This window comes from Ambystoma mexicanum, chromosome 2p (assembly GCF_040938575.1).
Source record: "Ambystoma mexicanum isolate Mex_15411 chromosome 2p, UKY_AmexF1_1, whole genome shotgun sequence".
Lineage (NCBI taxonomy): Eukaryota > Metazoa > Chordata > Amphibia > Caudata > Ambystomatidae > Ambystoma > Ambystoma mexicanum.
Window position 1 is genome coordinate 310,873,151 of NC_090923.1, and position 21,325 is coordinate 310,894,475.

The 21,325-nt window shown below is 44.1% G+C and overlaps 1 protein-coding gene across 3 annotated transcripts in view; it reads left to right on the forward strand.

Moving 5' to 3' along the window:
* TMEM40 (transmembrane protein 40) overlaps positions 1-18,747 on the forward strand; it is a 413,366-nt gene extending 394,619 nt beyond the window's left edge. For all 3 annotated transcript variants that reach the window (XM_069643616.1, XM_069643619.1, XM_069643617.1), the window contains one exon: positions 18,628-18,747. In XM_069643616.1, coding sequence (XP_069499717.1) covers positions 18,628-18,647 — 20 coding nt within the window. In that variant the 3' untranslated portion in view covers positions 18,648-18,747. The remainder of the gene's footprint in view (positions 1-18,627) is intronic.
* The last annotated feature ends 2,578 nt before the right edge of the window (positions 18,748-21,325 follow it).

A 21,325-nucleotide genomic window follows, 5' to 3' on the forward strand; every position in this document is an offset into this window, starting at 1 on the left:
TAGAACGACTGCCCCCATGCTGACGTTCCCTGCGGATTAGGCCAGCATGAGTCTGAGCATTAAGCATAGCATAGCATAACTTTGCTCGGCTCAACAAACAAAGGAGCTCATAACATATTATGTGAAAATAGATGTGTTGATATAAATGCATGGAGAATTGAGCACATTACATTGCTCCTGTGCAAATTTGATTTGCTTTCAGAAATAAGACACTTAGTATGCCTGCAGCACTGGCTCGTCTCACGGTTAACCATTATATGCAGGCGTGTGTGTATTTCTTTTAATAGCAATGGTCTGCGCCTGTCTCAGCATCCTGGTCTTTGCCCAGACACTACTGCAGCTGCTCGTCGGAACTCATACGAGGCTCGGTCTCGTCGCCCCGCAGCCTCTCCCAAGAGCTGGCATCTCCTGGGGCCGCTCAGTGTGCACGAAGCCCCAGGCGTGTGGACATGAGCAAAACTTGATTGGCTACAGCTCAGCTGCAGGTCAGGTGGAACAACTGATGAAGGGAATGTAATTGAAGGGGACTAAATTCTCGAATCACCTGATAGCTAAGAGGACGGACCAGGCGAGCCTATCCCATTGTGCATTGCGGCCAGGTCTTCCACACGGGTTTGCCATAGAGTTGCTGTTGCCTTTCAGGAACAGTATTTCCATGGCTGGGTCATGTTCCACTCACCCCTGCAATAGCTAACATTTCTTTAGAATTCCATCCTCGCGCACAGCAAGAGTGAGTGCACGCACCATATAACAAAATCAACATCCTTGCATATTGTCAGATGCTGAAAGAAAAAGGCTGCCCTGGGTAAACACACACAGACCGGAGAACCACCTACATCATACTGACATCACTCACTGCACAGCCAGTCAGGTGCTGCTTACATCAAAAACACTGCACCAACACCCCACAAATCACTATATGAACATTTTGAAAGACATTGTAGACCAAAACGTACCTATTACATTAATTGTTTATTTTAAATACAAAATTCATTAAAATGTGTAACATACTTTCAAAGCTGTAGTAAATATGTTTTCAAGCATCAATAACATTTTCTTAACATAATATGGCGTCCGCCAATTTGGAAGTAAAAATGGCTGACAAATTCAGCACATAATACAATGCAGCCAAAGAGTGCAAAAAGGTGTGTGGTTTGAGCTGAGATGGGTGGGAATGAGAGGGAAATCATATAGATTTCACTTAGAGATGGGCAATAAATGGATAGGACACATAGCCAAACACAAATGCAACCTCGTATGTCCTCTGCATTGAAAAGCATTAGAGACTCTCATTCAAAGCCCCTATTTGAAGCTCTTACGTTAATGACCATAGTTTCAGCTTAAAGGTAGCATTTTCAGCACCACCTAATAGCCAAAACTAATGAGGGGATTGTGTGGGCATAACTGAACATGACATCATGGGAGAAACTAGAAGGGGAAGACTTGCCAACTGGTTCCCTATTGAGGGCAAGCGCTGGAATTTCCCTGAGGAATACATGTTTTTTTGGGAAAACTCTACTGAATGGCCTGGATGACCACAATAGAAACAAAGGTGCAAACATGGTCGCTGCCACCATTCTTCAGACTCGATATGTCTGCAAGTGCTCCCTAACTGCATGGGTTCTCGGTCATTGGAGAAGGGACCTCCTTTCCCACCAGGGACAGGGTCTCTGAGGTTCTAATCTTCTTCTTTCATCCCATCTTTCATCCACACTAATGACAAGGGCTATGTATTCTGTTAGGGTGTCAGGAGGAGCCACTATCTGATTTAAGGAGTCCTTAAGGTCTTCCTTTAATCCTTTGTAACTGATAGTCAGCTGTGCATCACCAGGCGAATTGGTTTGGGCTACTAATCCTTTAAAATCGGCTATATAGGTGAAGAGATCACGACTTCCTTGTCGGATATCCAATTCATTACGAATGGATTGCCCTGCATACTTGCGGTCAAACATAGTCCTAAATGCTTCTAGGAACCCCGTATAATCTTGTGGTAAAGACTATTACCATCTACATACGGTGTAGCCCAAGCCAGTGCTGTCTTTTCAAGGTTAAACAATAGGAAGGACTCCTTGCCCCGATCTGCTGCATAAATCTGGGGGTGATTTGTGTAATTGGTCCTACATTGATTCATGAAAGACCTAAATTCCCTAGGTTCTCCCCCACATTTGGAGGGCTTGGGAGGGGGTGGAATGCCTTGCATTGGCATTTGGTCGTGGCAAGGTAGCAGGAGTCAATATGGGACATGAATCTGAATGGGCCGGGGCACTAGTAGTAGGACTAGCATTCCCCAACCCCCCCAAGGGTTACTGGGAGGAGGCTTGGTCTTCGCCAACTGTTCTACCTTCCCCTCTAAGGCAGTCATGGACTGGTACAGCATTGCCTTTTCTTGCCGCGAGGTAACCATCTCTGTTTGGAGTTCAAGTACTGAGGCAGCTATCTCTTTGAGCAGTGTTTCCATGGCTTAGGAGGTAGAAAAAATCTGGAACCAGGACACATACAGAGCAGAGATCCTCAGGAACCATGGAAGAAATAAGCACTGTGTTGTAACTGTGGTCCCTGGTTCCTGTTTCCCATGTATGTCGGGTGTTTGGAATGTGGAGTGTGCTTGACAGTCTTAGAATGCTGTGTGCTAGGGATTCTGTGAGTATCAGTTGAGAGAGTGACTGAACAGAGATGGGGGCTGGTGGATGTTTCCTATTGTATTGTACCTACCTGTGAATCCTGCGTATTACTGATGTGTGTCCTGTAACTAGTAAAAGATTTACCGTGATCTCTGGCTCCTAGTCCTCTCTCCTGGAAGGCCCACCTCCTGAAATGGTGACGAGGATTCTTGAACAGCCCATGGAACAAGCCTAAAGAAAAAAAATAAAAGAAGCAGAGCTGAGCAACCTGCTGCTAAGGTACTGTGACTTTGGGAAGTAGAGGAACATCCAACGCCCCCGACCCCTTCGAAAAGAGCTGGCCCCCAGAGTACAAAGTTGTGCATCAGAAAGCGTTGCTGAGATAGAGGGCAGCTGGGGTGGCAGCACACCTGCAAAGGGCAGGTAGTTAATAAAAGCGCACTTCCGAGGAGCTGGCATTGGTGGCAGTCGGATCTCCAAGTTCCAGGGGCTGAAGTGGACAACAAAAGAAGGCAGTGCCCAAACTGCAAGTTGTAGCTGCAATAGTCAATGTACTGTGAGGGGCCGTGCACATCAAAAGCTGTAAAATAGTACAGGTCTGCATGGTGCAAGTGGCTAAGAGGACGGGTTGGAAGGCACAATCGTCTTAAATAACATCGTGGCAAGGGGCCGTGAGTAAACTATTATCCAACCCGGTGAGTATATGTGAATAAGGTGTGGAGCTGCTCAACCAGTGACAGGATGGTGAAGGGCCATCAGGGAATTTCATTAACTGGCGAGGTGCTGTCAAACTGCAGAGATGTGCAAAGTTCAGATTAAAAGAGAGCGAGTAAGTGCGGGCTGCAAGGGACAGTTGGAAGACTTGTTGGCCTGGTGAGCGGCTATGGCAAGCTTCAATCCGCTGTCGGGAGGATCAGCAGTAAGTGGGCTGAGAAGAAGCACAGTTATGGGACCTACGGTGCGGAGAGGGGTCCTGAATTAGCAGATGGGACTTAATGTCAGGAGGTTCCTGAGAGTTGTGCTGCTGTGCCCCACTGCGTGGTGTCCAAGGGGCAGATGCTCTGCGGTGCGCTGGTACAGCAGGAGCTCTGCACGCAACAGAGTTCTTTCTAACAATGATGACTGCGTGCAGCTGAGACATGTAAGGAGGAAGAGAGAGCTCCTGACATCGGGGGATTCTACGGCGCTGTTGTCGGCTGCTCGAAAGTATGAGCGTCACCACAGCAATCCGAAGAGGCAGCACCTATCCGATGGAGCTGGCGCTGTAAAGGTGAAGCAATTTCAGCTGGCTCATTATTTTAGTCACACCTTGCAGAATGGCCCAGTCAAATATTCAGTGCAGTAAGTAGGCCAAGTGCATGGAGATGCGGAAAACTCTTGGACTGACAGAGAAAAGAGTTACTGTTTTGAAGATTTCATTTTGTGTCCCTATCGCATCACAAGATATGAGGCTTCTGTCCATTGGAGGGAGCTTAGGGTTTTTTGCCAGTGGAGTAACTTTGCTGAAAATGTTGGAGGGGACAGGAGTGGGTTGGATGGTGCCTCTTAGGGATCGTTTCTGCCAAATTGTTCGAAAAAATTTGGTTGAATGGTAGATTTGACTGAATTCGGTCTCCACCATTAATTCAAAGCTACCAAACATGAAGAGCTGGGGTTGCAGGGGTTTCCCCCGCGCTCCATGTTTGGTATTTTTGGTTTTGGCGGTTGCAGGTGTGTCTTCAGCATTGGTGGCAGGGGACCCAACCCCCACAAAAAAAAGAAAATAGGACCCTACAGCATCAGCTCTGACCTGCGTTAGATGGATGATCTGATGCTGCAGGGTACAGGAGAGGCGGTGGATGGAGAACAGATAAGTAGGGTAGAGGGGGTTAATGGGTGTACTGGCGGTTTGGGGGGGACATGGGTTTGGTTTTTTGTACCGAGGTAAAAACGTATTTGCAGTGAAAATGACCATGGTCAATTCCGCCGTGATTTTGTACCTCGGTCAAACAACCTAAATCCCCGAGGGAGAACACTAGACTAATACACCACAAGAGTCCATTGCTGACGCTCTGTTATAACTTTCGTAAGACTGGTGGCATATTTTAAAAATTCTATTGGGCCCCCACACATCTTCAGCCGGCCTACCATTCACCCAGTGACACAACATACAAACAATCCATTATTTATCATTCATTCAGACACAAGGGGCAACACACATATGCTTGCATACACTCTCACTCGCACACAAATGCACCCAGCACATCCATTGACATACACTGTGTACACACAACATGTATATGTACATATACAATAACCCATGGAAACAGTGGCGTAACGTCCATTGAGCAGACCCGACTTTATCACCCCCTGATCCCTGAAATGTTGCGGTAAGGTGACTTGACCTAGCTGAACTATAAAGCTGTGGCTGAAAGGAACAGATTCATTGCAATGTCAGAAATCCATTTCCCTTGATTTTTCCTTTCATTCAAAGGCAGAAGCCATCGGCTAATGCAGTGCAATGGGTGACCATGTATACTTGGTATCAATTTGACATTGCCATACATCTCCATAATCAGGTTCTGCACAGCACCTTATATGTGTACGTGCTGATAGATTTTTTCTACAAGACTTTGAATGTTTAAAATTAAGGTATGTTTTCATGTGTTCAAATAGCTCCAAGCAGTGGAGTACCGAGTGGGAGAGGCAGGGGGGCAAGCTGCCCCCTGTGGCTTTTTTAAGAGCCAGACCGGGACATTTGTCATTGGGACACCTCTCCCATTTGGCACCTCAAAGAGGGCGCCCAACGGCAAAGGTATCCCGCTGGCAGGACAATGTGGGCTGAGCAATTCCTGCTCAGCACGCTCCTTGTCCTGGCAGCAGGACACCTTACCCGTTCCGAATGGTAGAGGTGTCCCACTTCCAGGAAAATGTCCCAAGGAGCTCGGGCAGCAGAGGGACCTCACGTTGCTCTGTAATAGCAGAGCATTACAATGTGAGGCATTAGGCACTGATGGGAGGGAGGGGGGTACTATTAGCAGGGACTTTTGTCCCTTTAGAAATGTGAACGGGAGGGAGTGATCAGAAGTGAGAAGGGTGCATAATGTTGCATGCTTTATGAAATAATGACTACGGCTTTAAAACAAAAGGGGGATTTGTTAGGCTAACATTAATCTACATGATGCTATTGTGACTGCATGCAGAATGGGGAGAATAAAACTAAAGACATACTCCCATTGCTCAACATATTTCTATGACAATGTATATAGTGTATGGTTAGTTTACTAGAAAAGGCTAGTTTATTATGTAATGTGCAAAACAGGGCGGGGGTCTGGGGAAACTCTACCAGCACAAACACAGCCCATTGACTTGTTCTTGGGTGGATGGCCCCTGGGAGAGTCTCAACCAAGTCTTTAGCTCACTGTTCATTTGACAGAGAATACATTTCCCCACATATCAGTCTTTATCCTGGCAAGGGGCAGTCCAGCACCGAAATTCTAGGCAATTCACCTCTGAACAAGAGTACCACAGCAACCACATACATGTGTTTCAACCTTGTTGGGCATCATCAGTGAGGTGAAGCTGTGTCTCTCTAAGATCAGTGAGCAAGGGGTACACGTCTGGAGTCCCCTGTTAACTTAGGGTGAGACCCAAAGTTACTTGGTATGCAAAATTATATTATGTAATGTGGTTTGCTTCCAAGGCATTGCTATAAATAATTACCGAACATGAAATGCAAAGCAAAACCTTAATAAATATCTATATCAACTAAACCTGGAAGATGTGCGCTGTCACTTAAATTGTCCACATCCCAGTTTCACCCTTTAACCAAGTGTGTGATCCTGAGCAAATCATTTAATCACATTGGGCCTCATTACAAGTTTGCCCGTCCGGTAACAACGGTGCCGGTAGCTACCGGGACTGTTGTTACCGGACCGGCAAACTACGAGTTCTACTAAGCGGTGCCTTTCCGGCCGCTAGGTCTGACCTGGTGGGCAGACCGGCACCTGCGAGCAGACCTTGGCGGATGCACCAGCACCATTCATGTATGGTGCCGGTGTGTCCGGCCTCCCCATTCCCATTGAGTCCAATGGGACTCAATGGGAATGGGGACTAATAATTACCGGCACTTGGCAATGGGGATGTACCGGGTCCGCCAGGTCTGTAATGCCCCGGTAAGTCCCCATTGCCTGGTGCCGGTAAATTCATGACTCCGGCAGCAGAGTTTCCGGTATTTACCGGCATGGCTACTGCCACGGTCATAATGACCCCCCCATTGTCCCTTATCTGCAGCTCTGCAAGTGACTCTGATTCACTTCAAAGCTTATGTTAATGTATCATGGTATTGTAACGGAAAAGCCTAATGACTATAGGATTTCTCCACATATAACAATAGTGCAATTTAGGTATTTTGCACCACAAAACTATTTGTCACCTGGCTTATTTATGGCAAATTATTCTAAAGTCACTTCCATGGTGCCTCCAAGTTTCAAAGACTGATGATGCGTCTTGCAATGTCCTTTTCTGTGAACTCGCTTCTGTTGGTGCAATCCATATAATAATTAGGAAGTTTGCATGTATTTTGCCTCAGAGGGCCTGAAAATAGTTCTAATAGATGAGTTTCCTGCATCTGGAATGATCTGCAGTTTTATTTTTTTTGTTGTGTGCTAAAATGCCATCTTCCACTAAAGTAGATAGGGGAAGGGGTGGGCGGTTTAGGGGCACCAATGAAAACATGTTGAATTCCACACACTGCCTTTCGTTGCTCACAAACCCCTCCCCATACACACTCTTACAATGCTGGATACTCCCCTGCTTAGTTTGGAAAGTGAAGCAGTTTTTGGTGGCCTGAAACCAGAACCATGACACCCATTTTACTAATTTGCACCAAACCGTCCAGAAAAAGTGTCTGGAAAACTTGAAATACTTTTTTCCAGTTTGGTGAAGATTATGTTTGGCGGCAGGGGGAAAAGTTATACAGGGCTCCTAAAAGTGTGCTTTTACCACAAAATCCCATACGGTTCCTTCTGCGCACCACAAGCAAAAACTACTTAACAAAAGTTCACCATGTTTGGAAGTCGTGTAGCACTCAGCTTCATTTCACAGAATTTGCAGAGTATGACAGTTTTGGGTCACAGATTTTCTCAGCTTGACTCTTTCCACTCTACTTGGGCAAGGCGCACCTTCCGCAAACTTCGTTTTGAAATTAGAATGGTGGTGCTTTAGTAGCATCTGAAAAGTGGCAAGACTAATTTTAGAGGCGTTGCAGAGCAGAGAATGCACCATTTGTTATTGTTATTGTTAGTGTGTCTTCATACCTGGGGCCTTAATGTGTACTATGAGCTCTGCTCACATTTTCCAAATATGACACCCGTCCTCACTAGGGTCAGCCAGCAGCCCAGCCCCCCAACAAACATACACAAACATAATTTAAAAAGTTTTTTTTTTAAAGTACCTATGCTCTGCTTTCAAATGCCGCCCGGGCCACGTCACATGTTACACCAACCTAACCTCTTTGCACTTACGCATCACCAGACAGAAACCAGCAAGCTGAATGAGCTTCCTAGTTCCTGTCTGTGTGTCGCACGAACACAAAGCCGGAAAGCGATTTTCTGCGCCGCGGCACCTGTAAGTTCTGCTGCTAGCATGGCAGCACAGGCGCCAGGCCCCGCAACACCCAGTTCAGCACCCTGGCTGCTGACTTTGAGTCAGCCCAGCCAGGGTGAGTTACTGAGCCACGTAGGGCATCGCAGCCCTAAATGTGTTGCAGCGTGGCTTCTGTCATTTAAGTTCGGAGCATTTAAATGTCATTGCAAAGTATTTTCTTGTGTTGATGTGTTTTCCTCACTAGTTCATCTGAGTTATTTACAAAGTTATGGACTCAAAGGTTATCTCTTATGAGTTGGCTATGGACTTTTTAAGGTAGTCTTCCATTTGCATACCTGCTTATGTTCTGGTTTCATCTTAAGTGTGAGATGTAATTTTGTGTGTTTTTTTATGTTTGTAAAAACTGCATATAGCGTAGCGAACCGTATGCTGGGTTTGAGGTGGCCCAATCCTGTTTGTGTCCTGATTTCCAGTGCAGTGTCCACCCGTGGGCCTGACCTGCCTGAGGAATGTTGTGTGGTGTTGGTCTCTTTGGGATCTGGGCCTGACCACGGGACACCCGGGGAGTGGGACACCCGGCACTCAGGGTCTGGGACCTCTGCCATTAATTCTGAGATGACAAGGGAGGGTTCCTTGCACTATGATGTAGCTGTGATGGACGCCTGGTACCTAGGATGGGGGGCAGTCTTCGGATCCTTAGGCAATTTGTTCCTTTCGCCCTGTGTAGGTTGGAGGTTGTTAGTTTTTGCAGTTTGTATTTACATCTGGTATTGCAGTTCATGTATGGCAGTTAGCCTGTTTGAATTTAGTTCTGGGTAGAGTTTCACTGGCTCTAGGGGCAATTTTCACCTGGGAGTTGATTTGGTTTCTTGTGGTGTGAAGAGGAGTTCAGTTTGGGGGCTTGGAGCCCATTGGGCGAGACAACAATGCAGTGCAGAATTTGTTCATGGGTGTCGCTCCTTCACTCAGCAGAAAGGAGGAGCGGGCAGTGAATATGAGTTGTCCCACTCGGTGAGGACGGCGTGGGTTTCTGTTGGCGTAGTTTGCCCAATCTGTGGGTGAGGAGATAGAATGGCTTTGGAGGGAAACTTAGCTTTGTTTTAGGGTTATTTTGTATGTTTGCCCCAAAGTTGGATTTTATACCTTTTGCTGTTGTTGGTCTCCTCTGGTGAGCGCATCTTGGTTTGTTACAGAGGGGAAGGTGTGTAACATGGTTTACTTGTGTGTTCTCTGGTTCCTGCTTCCCTTGTATGGCTGGAATGTGGAGCGTGCTTGAGTCTTAGAATGCTGTGTTCTGTGAGTGTCATTTAGGAGAGTGACTGAACAGAGATGGGGACTGGTGGATGTTTCCTATTGTATTGTACCTACCTGTGAATCCTTCGTATTCCTGATTTGTGTCCTGTAAAAAGTAAAAGACTTACTGTGATCTCTGGCTGCTGGTCATCTTTCCTGGAAGTCCCCTCTTCAAACCCCTACCCTCAAGGAATGGCCAGCCATTCAATATAGGATGAATAAACTGCGTAAGCCTTTCCAAGGAGATAGGAGTGCTACCTGACACTCCCCTTCCTTAGGACAATCAATATGGGCATAGGAGTGGCAAGTGGACAGAAACAGATCCTTAAATTGTATACCAAAGGTACATAAGCTATTGCTGGAATCACCCTAAACAGGGGCTTACCTGCTGGTAGAGTGCACCCAACCTGGAACCTAATCTGCTGAATTGAACGTGTGGTCTTGGTAGAAGACAAACCAAAACAAACCCTAAACAACTAGGCGCTAAATAACCCAAGGTTTCAAAAATAGGTCAAAATGACTTGAGGAACATAATGTTCCATAACGGACCATATACTAAATGGACCATTCAGAGAACAGCAACTGTAAGCACTGGCTCTCATTTTATGCAGCGGCTGCTGTGACTGCCATCAGATTTGCGTGACGTGCATCAGTGGCTTAGAGGAAAGGACCTCAATGTGTCCGCATGCATCCCACTGAATGCAGACGATGTCTCCTACAGGAGGAGAGACCTGCATCACCGTGCCCCCAGCCTGCATGGCAACAGGTGAGTTTGGCTGGCAGCGAGTGGGAATCCTGCTCGCTGATGCCGATTCCGAACACTGTGCTCGAGTGGATATTGTCTCTGAGGCTTTGGTTTTGCAAGCACTGGTATTTTATGTGCAGGGAAATCTGTGTCATGTCCTACATGATTCTTGAATAACTGTGCGTAAAACAGCACACGAGGGTGCATAAGTGTTAACTACGTGTTCCTCAACTTCCTTGGAAAAAGCTGGTTTAATTACTTCTCCCCCTTCCTCCTTGGGCTTTACCTAACATATAGCCTGGGCCAATAGTGCTCTGCTAAAAGGCCATCTTGTGTTATATGCAGTTTAGACCAAAATAGGGCCTCTATTTCCTTTGGATTGTCCCCTTCAAGATGTATGGAAACTATGTACACTTCATTTGCCTCAACCACTTCTCCTGTAGGAGTACTAACATTTACTGTTTCATCAGTAGGAATATGTTGTTAAAGTTTCTCGTGCCTTTCTTTGAATATGGAGACTTGTGCGCCAAAATCCTATCACTATTTAGTCACGGGTATTATCCTGTGAGTTCTAGTTCATAGCGTTTGCCATTGTCCACTCTTAAAGCTACAGATTGATTCTGTTCTCCTTTCTTCTCATCCCTCTTGGCAGGCTTCTGCTATCCCTTGGGTGCCAAGCCTGTTTCTTTTCTTTCTGTGAAGGAGAAGTATAGTTTTAATCTCTGTATCTTTGTGGTTGCCTAACTATGCCCTATCTCTTAAATGATACGTACTAGTCTCGCCACTCCTGTCCTTATAGGGCTTCTACCCCAGCCAGATACTTGGCTGGGGCTTGTACTGTCTCTTTGCACAGATACTGTTCTACTATGAAAGGCCTCCCTTTCTCCTTCAATCGGGGGCATACTGGAAGCCCATGTCCTTCCTTTTCTGCCTTTAGCTGGGAAGGTGTTTCTGCCTGGAGCCTGTCTGATACCAATATTGCTAGTAGGTTTTAGTGTGCCTTTTCTCACCCGATTCCTTCCTTGGCCCGTCTCTGGGTCGTCTACTGGGGTGATCTTTACCCAGGGACTTGGAAGCAGCTGTCACCATGTGACCAAACTGGAGTTTCCTTTCCTGATCACTGTGCAGCACAGCTAGGTGCCTGAAGACTTCAAGTCTCACTGACTCATGAGTACTCCCTCTACCATGAGATAATTGCCCCCAGCTATTGCCAGTCCTAAACTCATTGCTGCTTCTGCTCCCTTCAGTTCAGTATCTCTTCCAAAATTGAGGTTAGTGTTGTAAAGGTCCCCATTAAATGACAGTAAAACCAACTATACACTGAAACCCAACTATCAGTGTTCCATGAGTGGCTGCTTATAACCTGTTGTAATTATGATTGCTAGCGCCCTCTGCCTCTGCCGAGGAGTGACTCGAGGGTAGGCTGTCTCTAGCTGGCTCAATTTAGTGGAATACTTTCTATGGGTGTCCACCTGCCTTGTAGGGAAGGTACCTAAAAAGGCTGAAGGTTTGGAATACAACTATTCCTTCATCCCCTGCTGTTACTGGTCTGAGTGCTGCTGGTGTAGCTTCCAAAGCTGTATATTCTACAGCTTGAGCACAGACTGTGTCAAAATGTCTCTTCAGGAGTTCATAGCCTTCCCTGATATATGGTTTATTTGCCTGCTTATTTAGGTTGAACCTAAGGATGTGTTCTAAGGTTTACCCCTCTATAGAAAAGGGTCATGTCTATCCCTGGTAGTGGGATATGTCAAACCCCCTTGGAACCTGTTCTGTTGGTCTACCTGCTGCAAAACTAACTCTGGATACCTTTATGTTGTGTACTGTGTTTGGTCTACATCCCTTCTGGTGTGTAGGGTTTCAACCCTATCCCCTGGCATCATGCCAGGTGTGTTCGTATATGTAAACCGGGTTTCCTGTGGCAATCCTCCAGGTACAGACACTTCCACTATAAAGTTGGTGTTGACATCTCTAACACCACCTCCCTGTAACCACCTGGTTACCACTTGGAGGTAAGCTACAGGTAGAGGGACATCAACATGTGGGTTAGCCTCTCTACTATCTCTTAGCTAGATAGCTGTTAAGAGTACTTCCTTTTAAAGGCAACCTGTTCTTCACTACAGTGTGCTGTTAGATATTTGTTTATTCTATACCCTACTCTTCACTAGAGTGGATTTTTATGTTTATCCTTTGTATCACCAGGACTGTAGCATCCACCTTAGCCCCTCTTCAGTAGCTAAGTAGGGAGATTATTTTACGGTGTAGGATTGTTTAAGCAGTTGAGCCCTGCAAGGGACGGCAAAAATGAAGTGATTTTAATCATCGCTACCTTGCAGAACCTTCCCTCCAACCTTATGGGAGTGTTCAAGACTCCACCTGCAGGGCCTGTGGTAGAAGTAGGGAAAAGCATATGCCTGTGGCTGTGCATAAGTAAAGAGAGAAGGCAACAACCCCATGCGGATGGCTACTCGGCCATCAGCACAGGAGAGGCTTGTTATTGTCACATATGTTATTGATGGTCCACTGCTCAAGCCTTCCAGTTTCGCCTTTGAACCCCGGGACCTGGGGTCCTTTAAGATGAGTTAGCAATACTTAGAGATGGATGGGAATGCAGAACTTACTCATACATCAATAATTAAACCGACTCAGGAAGTTCGCAAAACTTGGTACGGTTTTATTTGCAATGATCTAAATCGGAGTTACAAACAACATCATCAGACGTTGCAGAGCACAATCTCAATGCATCACATAAAAAACATTACTTTTGTAGCAAAAATGTGTCATCTTTGGCATCACACTATGTGGCAAACTACAAAAACCTACTTGGGGATGTGATAGGCTTACAGGGAACATCTAGGTATACTTTCCATACTGACAGGGTTTGTGATTGGGTCTCTAATATCAGGTGGACAACTAAGCCCTCCTCATGTCCAAATCATCTTCATTGTCACAAAATACACGACGATTCATTGGTAATATGAACTATAGGGCTCTTTAATACGTGGGCCTCTACAATTGGTTGGCAAGCTTGTACCCTTCTAGAATATTCCAGTTAATAGCAGCATGGTCATACCTCCCCACCCAATTAGCTCAACATTGATCATCACTTTTACGGTCTGCCATCCAATTAGGCTTTGAACTTGGCCTTGCAGAAATTCTGTGCCTGAAAATAAAAGGGTGTATGCCATAGTCTTATCTTCTAGTTTCAGTGTAGCTCGACCCAAAGTCTATTTTGATCTGACCACGTGACTGGAGACGTTTTCAAGCTCTTTGTTGCATAGAATACTAGTAAATGATGAACATTTGACTCCTTCATTGTTTTTTCATCCCACCTCAAACAGAAGTTTGTTTCGTTCTCACGTTCATGTAACTTCTTTGACAGACAACCAGGCTCATGGTGGCCTTGACTCTTGGTGCTGGGCCAGCCAGTCTTTCTTCATTTCTACTTCGCCATTACCTATTTTACAACTACACCACACTCGAGCCCTTTTCAGTCACAGGGTTTTAAACTTACTAAAGTACATCATGGAAAATCCAGATTCTATATATGCCTATGTATGTACACTGGTGCAATGCCGTAATCTATTCACTACATAGCCACCTCAGGATTATTTCATCTACTTACGTTAGCATCTGTACAAGTGTAAAATGACTTTGCATTTTCTCGGTTTCTTCGCACGGGCACCTTCATTTTGATTCCAAAATGTTGCTTAACAATACCTCCTCTTCAGATCTTATAGAATGTTTGTTCTTTTGTCCTTTGTATCCCTTCTGGGTGCATCAGTTCTGCTCCGCATGAAGTCACCAATCCTTTTTCTCATCCAATTTCGCACTTCTTCCGGGACTTTATCCAGAAGACCATCATTTCTTTCATATTGCGCATAGGGCTTTCTCAATGGATACCTTGTTTCAAGAACTCTTTGCGGTACAGGCATCCTCACTGGTACTGCATGTGTTGCAATTTCTGGTTCCCAACATATAGGCATCATGGGGCACAGCTTCTGGATCTTCCTCTACACCTTTGCGTGTGTATTAATGACATGCATGATATATAACATATCAATGCACAGTACTTTCAAATAGATGCCCCACACATTATGCTCATGTTCAAATGCTTCTGACAAGATTGTCAGTAATGAGCACTCAATGAATGCCCTTACACTCTTGTGTGTAGTGTAAATATGTTTATTATGAGAAATAAGTAATAAAGAAACATTACTATCATTATAGTCACTACACAGAACACACTTAATATGCGAAATGTTATTAATGAATATGCAGCTTTCATTGTCTTTGCCTCTAGGTCTACTCAAGACAAATCAATAATTTCAGAAGCATGATAGCCATGTCAATAGTAACTGCCTACCTCAATAGATCTCGCTAGGCAACCTCATAGAATGACCTGCCCCCTCAATACCTCTCCTCTTTCCCAATGTGATATTAAAGATGGGTAAAACATTTAAAGATGGGTAAACAGGTTCTCATACTAACTACTATCTTTAGAAGGTAGGGAGAAGAGAGGTGGAGGCAGGATGCCTGGTTGCCTGTGGTCTGCACCAATCCAAGAAAGAAATCCCAGAATATTTTATCAAAAAACCACCTATCAGAATCACCATGGACAGCAAAAAGCAGAAAAAATAGGCAAAGATGATTTTAAAGGATTCAGTGTTAAGTGGAGTTGACCATGGTGTCAAACAGTGAAGTGTGAATAGGTGGTGAGCTGAGTGCCTTAGACAACATACAGCTCCATTAAAAATAATACTACTTTTCAAAAGCGAATGGGCAGAGTCTTTTGGAGACTCAATGCCTGAAATCCAAATTAGTGGCTTCAAAAACCTGGCAAGGAAAAAAGAGGGACTCCCACCTTCCCATCATCATGGGAAAGAGTGGCTGCCGTGCTTCTCAATGGATGGTTCTCTCAGCTTCTTTCTGCTTCATGTCTCTTTCAGCTCCATCAGAACAGCTTCTCTAAGCCTCCCGAAGCCAGCCTTTTTATAGTATCAGAGCGTCTTGTCTCACTATCAGCAAGATGCTGCTTAGGTCATGCCTTACTATCAGCATTTAGCAGGAGCAAGTTACTTGTTTATGTCTAAAGCAAGGTTGGCAGTAAATTGCCTAAACCTGTCGCCCAGTTGCAAGTTGCTTTCTTATCGCACTACGGCTAGTTGCTAAATAACCTTCAATCCCTCATATCCAACTTTGACAGAAATGTTGTAGTTCATTGTAGTTCCTTACTTATTGTTAACAAGAACATTTATTTTTGTATAATATAACAAACAGGGACAATTGCAGCACTTCCCAGACTGTTTGGAGTGCATCGCAGAAGTATTGCTTACACAATTTGTTTCCGTGTTCCATAACAAAGATAAGATTGGTGACAACCCAGACATCCAACCTAAATGTAATTCACTGTTCATAATTTTTTAATTCTGCCCACTGCCTGAATATATCATAATACCGCACATGGCTTGAGATACCGCTCAACCCTAGCATTCCGGCCTAAATACAATTCTTTGTACCTCGCCATAGGAACTTGAAAAGTTGTCTTTTACTTACATTTTCATCATCAATTCTGACTTCAATTATTTGTTCTGCTCTACAACAGCTCTGCCCAGATGCAGTGCATTCTGCTTGGTACACTGTTCTAGTGTTTTGCGTGATACAAATCCAAAAATCAAATCAATCATTTGGTGTAATGGATGCTAACACTCAGGAATACAATGCTATTGATACTAACAGATGGCTTGCTACTTATGGTTGCCCCTTTAAAGTACCATGCACAATTTGGGCATCCACACAGTGTGCATCTGCATCTTTGGCCACAATATTCCTCACACCAGCTCCCTACCTTCCATTAACCATAGAAAGGTTGCCAGGCAGGACCTTGTGTGGGCTAACGGGTCTATAGCCAGGAAGGTAGCACAGCAAGCTGAGTGCTTGGCACTGATATCTATGTGCATCTTGCTGTCACAGGTTTTGAATCCCCCCAATGTCCACTCACTTTCATCCATCCAAGGTCGATAAATTGAGTGCCACTCTGTGGGATAATAATGTCAACTGATATTTCTGCACTCTTGAGACCCATGGGTGTGTAGTGCTGTATAGGAAATAGATATTATTAATATGTTGCTTACCAGAGAAATGTCTCAAAGATTTAGTTTGCGACTAGGCAGACCAAAGCTTTGAAAGTGGAGCATGGCTTGACACAACACACATTTTAAATGTCAATTTAATTGGAAACAACAAGTCAAATGTCACCATTTAAATTAAACTTTCAGATTGGTCTTTTTCAAGTCGTTTTCCATTGCAAACCCCTGACATACATATTTGGAAAGTGTCTTTCTTTACAAATACATTTGTGGCAAAATGCTTTGCTATCCAACAAGATAAACTAATCCTTTTAGCTGTGTGAACCTCTCCATCTTTAACTCTCCTCCTCCCTCCTTCTCTCTGGTTTTAGCTCTCTCTCTCTCTCTCTCTCTCTTTCTTTCTCTCTCTCTCTCTCTCTCTCTGGCTCTAGCTCTGTTTCGTCACAAAACCCTTTCATTCTGGTATAACATATTTCCAATTAGTGTTCCAATGCCTGTCTGACTGGGGTATATTCCAATATAGGAACCAATCCTGCCCAACATTGAAGGTCTTTCTTTACAACAAAATGAGTTTGCTGTTCAATTGTTTCCACACAAGCTTATATTCCCTCACACAGTGGTGGCCTGATAGCCGTCAAATGTCATTTTCCCCAAATACATTCAGTTTTAACAAATCTGTCTTTTGTGTTGTGATCCTTCAACTTTCCCCAACAACTCTATCTGCAAATCTTTCTATGTCTATTTTTCCATTTCTTTATTCTACTGAACCAAATTACTATATTGATATAGCATTAAATATGTGCTCCTAAAGTCTTTTTCTTTCAAACTGTTCTCGTCCTAACCACCACCTATTTACCCTTTCTCTGGAGTAGTGTTTGTTATTTATAGTCTAGCAAGTATCCGCAGACTTGGTCTGTGCAGTGACCAATCAGGATGCAGTGAATGTGAAAAAAATGTGCAGGGACAAGCCCATGTTGTTAACTTTTGAGCACCATTGCCGCTCAGGTTTTTTTTCCACTTGCCACATATTGTAACGAGGTCTTGATCACAGATGACCCTCAGACTGGTGTAGGAGCAGGAAACATCTTGACTTTGGTTCCAGTTTTAGGTACAGGTGACAATGACACAAATGGGAAGATCGGGTAAATAGCTAAGGGACAACATCCACCGGACCCTCTCTCTGTCACCCCATCTTCAACTGACACTCTCAGAACACACATGAGGGAACATTCACTTGCTCAAGACTCCATGTGAGTCACTACAAACATTCCATGCACACAGAGCAGGTTCCCTCTTTAACAACACAAGGCATACTCTAAAAAAGAAAGACATACATACACACAAGCCACACACATGTACATCCCTTATACTTCCGATACCAATTCCCCCCATCAACAGTACTCAACACAAACCCTACCACTGTTCTCAAATTCGCAAAAAAGTGGGACATCTGCTTAATGAATGCAACCCCCGTTTTCTACCAAGTAGAGGAAAGGCACCACACAATTTAAGAAAGGATACCTCCGAAGAACTCTCAGACAATTACATGTTTTCAGCCTCAAACCACATCAAATGACTCTGGCAAAGTCATGCCCCTATATGAGTCGGCATACCCCCCACAGAGCACACCAAGTGTACCCACAGTCATAGGTACAAATGCTTTATTCACAAATCACTCGACAAAATACATTTACATGTGCCAAATTCTAGCAACTGGTCACTACGGTGCCACCAAAGTGTCTCCAGTCCGCAGCTATGATCCACAGCGAGATCTATATTTCAATTTGTTTGCCCAGTCTTAGCGATTGAGTCTTTTCTTACCTGACTCTTGGTATATGAAGATACATTTGATTTCGACTTTTTCAACATTGGTGGTTGTCAAGGTATTTTTTGTATGAACACCCGTGTTATCTTGTTTTATGGTGTGCAAGTCTTAATCGTGTATGATCAAATTAGTTTTCACTTTGTCAGAAAAAATTGAGTCGTAATTGGGCCACACTGGAATATTATCTCATTTTATAATAATGCTGATAACTTTATATAGCAGTTTAAGCCGTATTGCTACCTACTCTAAGTGCTGTAATATTTTAAGTTATCATTACTTGAATTATTGGAACTTGTTGGGTTACACATTTCTCCACCACGTTGTGGTTTTCTACATAAAGCATAATTATAAATTGCAAATGATCCTTAGTGATATTCATAGTGGTATTCTGAATGTTTGACATTTTTTATGTGGTTATAAATATTCAGTCTGGTATATCACTCGAATACTCTTATTTGTATCTTGCAGGTTTTACAAAAAGAAAATAGTGAAGCAGTAATTTAAAACTGTACTTGGAATCCCGGTTGCCTGGATCTTGTCACAATCATGAAATTATGAAGACCAGTAATAAAGAAAAATGTGAAGCAACTTCATTATCTTTTTTCATTCTTCTGTTTTCATTTTTTAAAGCAAACATTCGTTTACTGAAAGCCAGTGAATATTACTATGCTTAACATCAGTACACTAGCGACGATAGCAGGCACAGGACAACTACTCAAAGGTTGGTCAACGAGTCTGGCTGTGCTGCATGGATGAACTCCCTAGACAGAGTTTGTAAAACACAGTTCATCTATGCTTCTGAAATGTAAGTGAACATAATATAGGGATGATTGCATGGGCACAGTTCTGATTAGCCTTCGTTGGTCAGGAATAGAGGAGTGACGCAATTAAGTGATGTGTCGGGCTGTTGCCTTGGAGGTTATGAAGGCCGTAAATTCACTAATGCAATATTCTTCAAACTGATTTCAGGAGAGCTTCAACTCCTAAAACAAGTAGGCCCCTCTTCATTTCTGCTTTGAACTCAACACTGAAGAGCAGGTGAGAATACAGGTTGGTAGGCAACTGGGAAGAGAGGCCATCAATTGTCATCCACCAGAAGGTGGTTAGCATATAGTATCGAAGTGGGGTATGGAGTGATGGGATCAAAACCTTAACATTCGTCGCTCTGTGTGATGCCATATAATTGCAGAATGGGCTATATGTGAGCCTGCCCCTGAGGAGTCCATTAAAAAGGAGGTTTTGAGTTCTTTCCGGAATTTGATAAGAACATGATTTTGTTACAGCTAAGAAAAGTGATCCACATTCTTGGAGAACATTACAAACATGATGGTTTAAAGCTTTTTATATCCTGTCGCATCTTGGGATCTCCAGGTAGAAATCCCTATTGAATTCCTTGTCCCGAGTTTAAAGACGGATAACCCCATAGGTAGGTTTGTACATTCTTAAAGAGTCACCAAGTTTGTATTGGATGCCAATTTCTAATGGACAGGACTAGTGCTGCTAGACGCTGAGACACTTTTAATTGTGAGGGCTATTTTCTGGGGAGTCCCGTAGATAAGGTTCTCATACACCATTCGAGACCATGCAAGAGACTGCATAGATGATTAAAGATTGAATTGCAGGACCTAATGTGTTTGTACAGTTGTTAAAGTTGGAATTAAGCTCCTTTTGCAAAACTTGTTGGAATTCGATTTGGAATGCACTTTGCTAACTAGAAAAAAACCTAGGGATGTGGTATTTGGTTTTAGGGGGTGAGCAACCATTAGAACTCCACATGCTAACATCTAATTTTGAATACAGTGCTGGAAGGTGGACAAGGAAAGAGCGGAAAGTTCAGCTTCAGTTTCAGATCGTGGCATAGCATCCAGAACTAATTTGTTTCATCAAATCAGAAAAATATGTGTTATCTTATTATTGTTCCATTCTTAATGGGGGTTGGAGAAGGGCCTGCTCCTTGCCAATTTGATCAGGCTACCTTTGCATTATGCAAATATATTCCCACCATTAAACCTGTCAGGGGAGCATGCAGCTTGAGAGACCAGAGTGTCGTGTGTGACACCAGGCACAGTCCTACATGAAGGCCTTCAGGTTAGTCGCACTTTGCTTTCGTAAATTGTGTGGCAGAACACTGGCCATGGAAGGCTTTGAGGGTGTCCTCTGTGGAGCCCCAGGATCACAATTCGGTGCATAATGGGGCTCCAAATCCAAGCTCTAATGGCAAGACTGCGTCAAATGTTCACAGCTGTGATTTTGTCGACTGCTTTTGCGTTCCAAAAAAGAAAATAACGGCACAAGGTGATGGGAGTGCCTCCCGGGAATGGGCACCACATCCTGTTAAAACAAAGCCGGGATTACGTGGGTGTCTCCTGTGAAGCGACACCCTGGTGGAGTCACACTTGGACATTTCCCATTCAAAGCCACAAAAGTGGCGGCAGGAATGCGTAAAACATAGAAAAAGGCGAGAGGAGGAGCCGGAAGTGCAGAGTACAATGTGTTTGTATATGTGGTGCATTTGTATGATCTTTGTGAGTGTGTTTGCACATCTGTGTGGATGCGCGCACGCATGTGAGTGTGCCTGTGTGTGTGTACATTTAGGGACTCGCAGCATGCGGTGGTGGATGCTTGAAGGCAGAGCTTGGCTGTGAGTGGTAAATGTGTTTTAAAGTGGCTGTGTTGGCATATATTGTAAACTCAGGTTTTTGATTTTCTTTAATCGCAAGCAGCATGAAAATGTGTTTTACAGTTGTAGTGCTGGCATATGTTATTGAGAAAGGCCTTGTGATTTTCTAGTATAAGGTGGTTTTGCCAGCGAGTGACTGTCGCTGGTAAAAACACCACCTGCGTCAGTCATTTTCATTCACCCCTACAGGTGAGGATACGAAGGTAGATTAGGGAATGCCACTGAAACCGAATGCCTAAAGCTGCATTTTTTTGTATGCAGTGTTCAACCTCCCTACAATAGGAACACTTTTGTTTAATGGCATAGTAAGCATGACTGTGAAATGCTGCTGGCATATGCTGAGTATTTTATGCGCTACCCTACAGAGCCGATTGTAATTTACCAAATCTATGAAGTGTGTGCTGTAAAATGCAACATTTGTACCCATTGTTTAAAAAAAAAAGTCTCTGGGGCAAGAACCTGTGATTTGATTAGGGTTTATTGCTG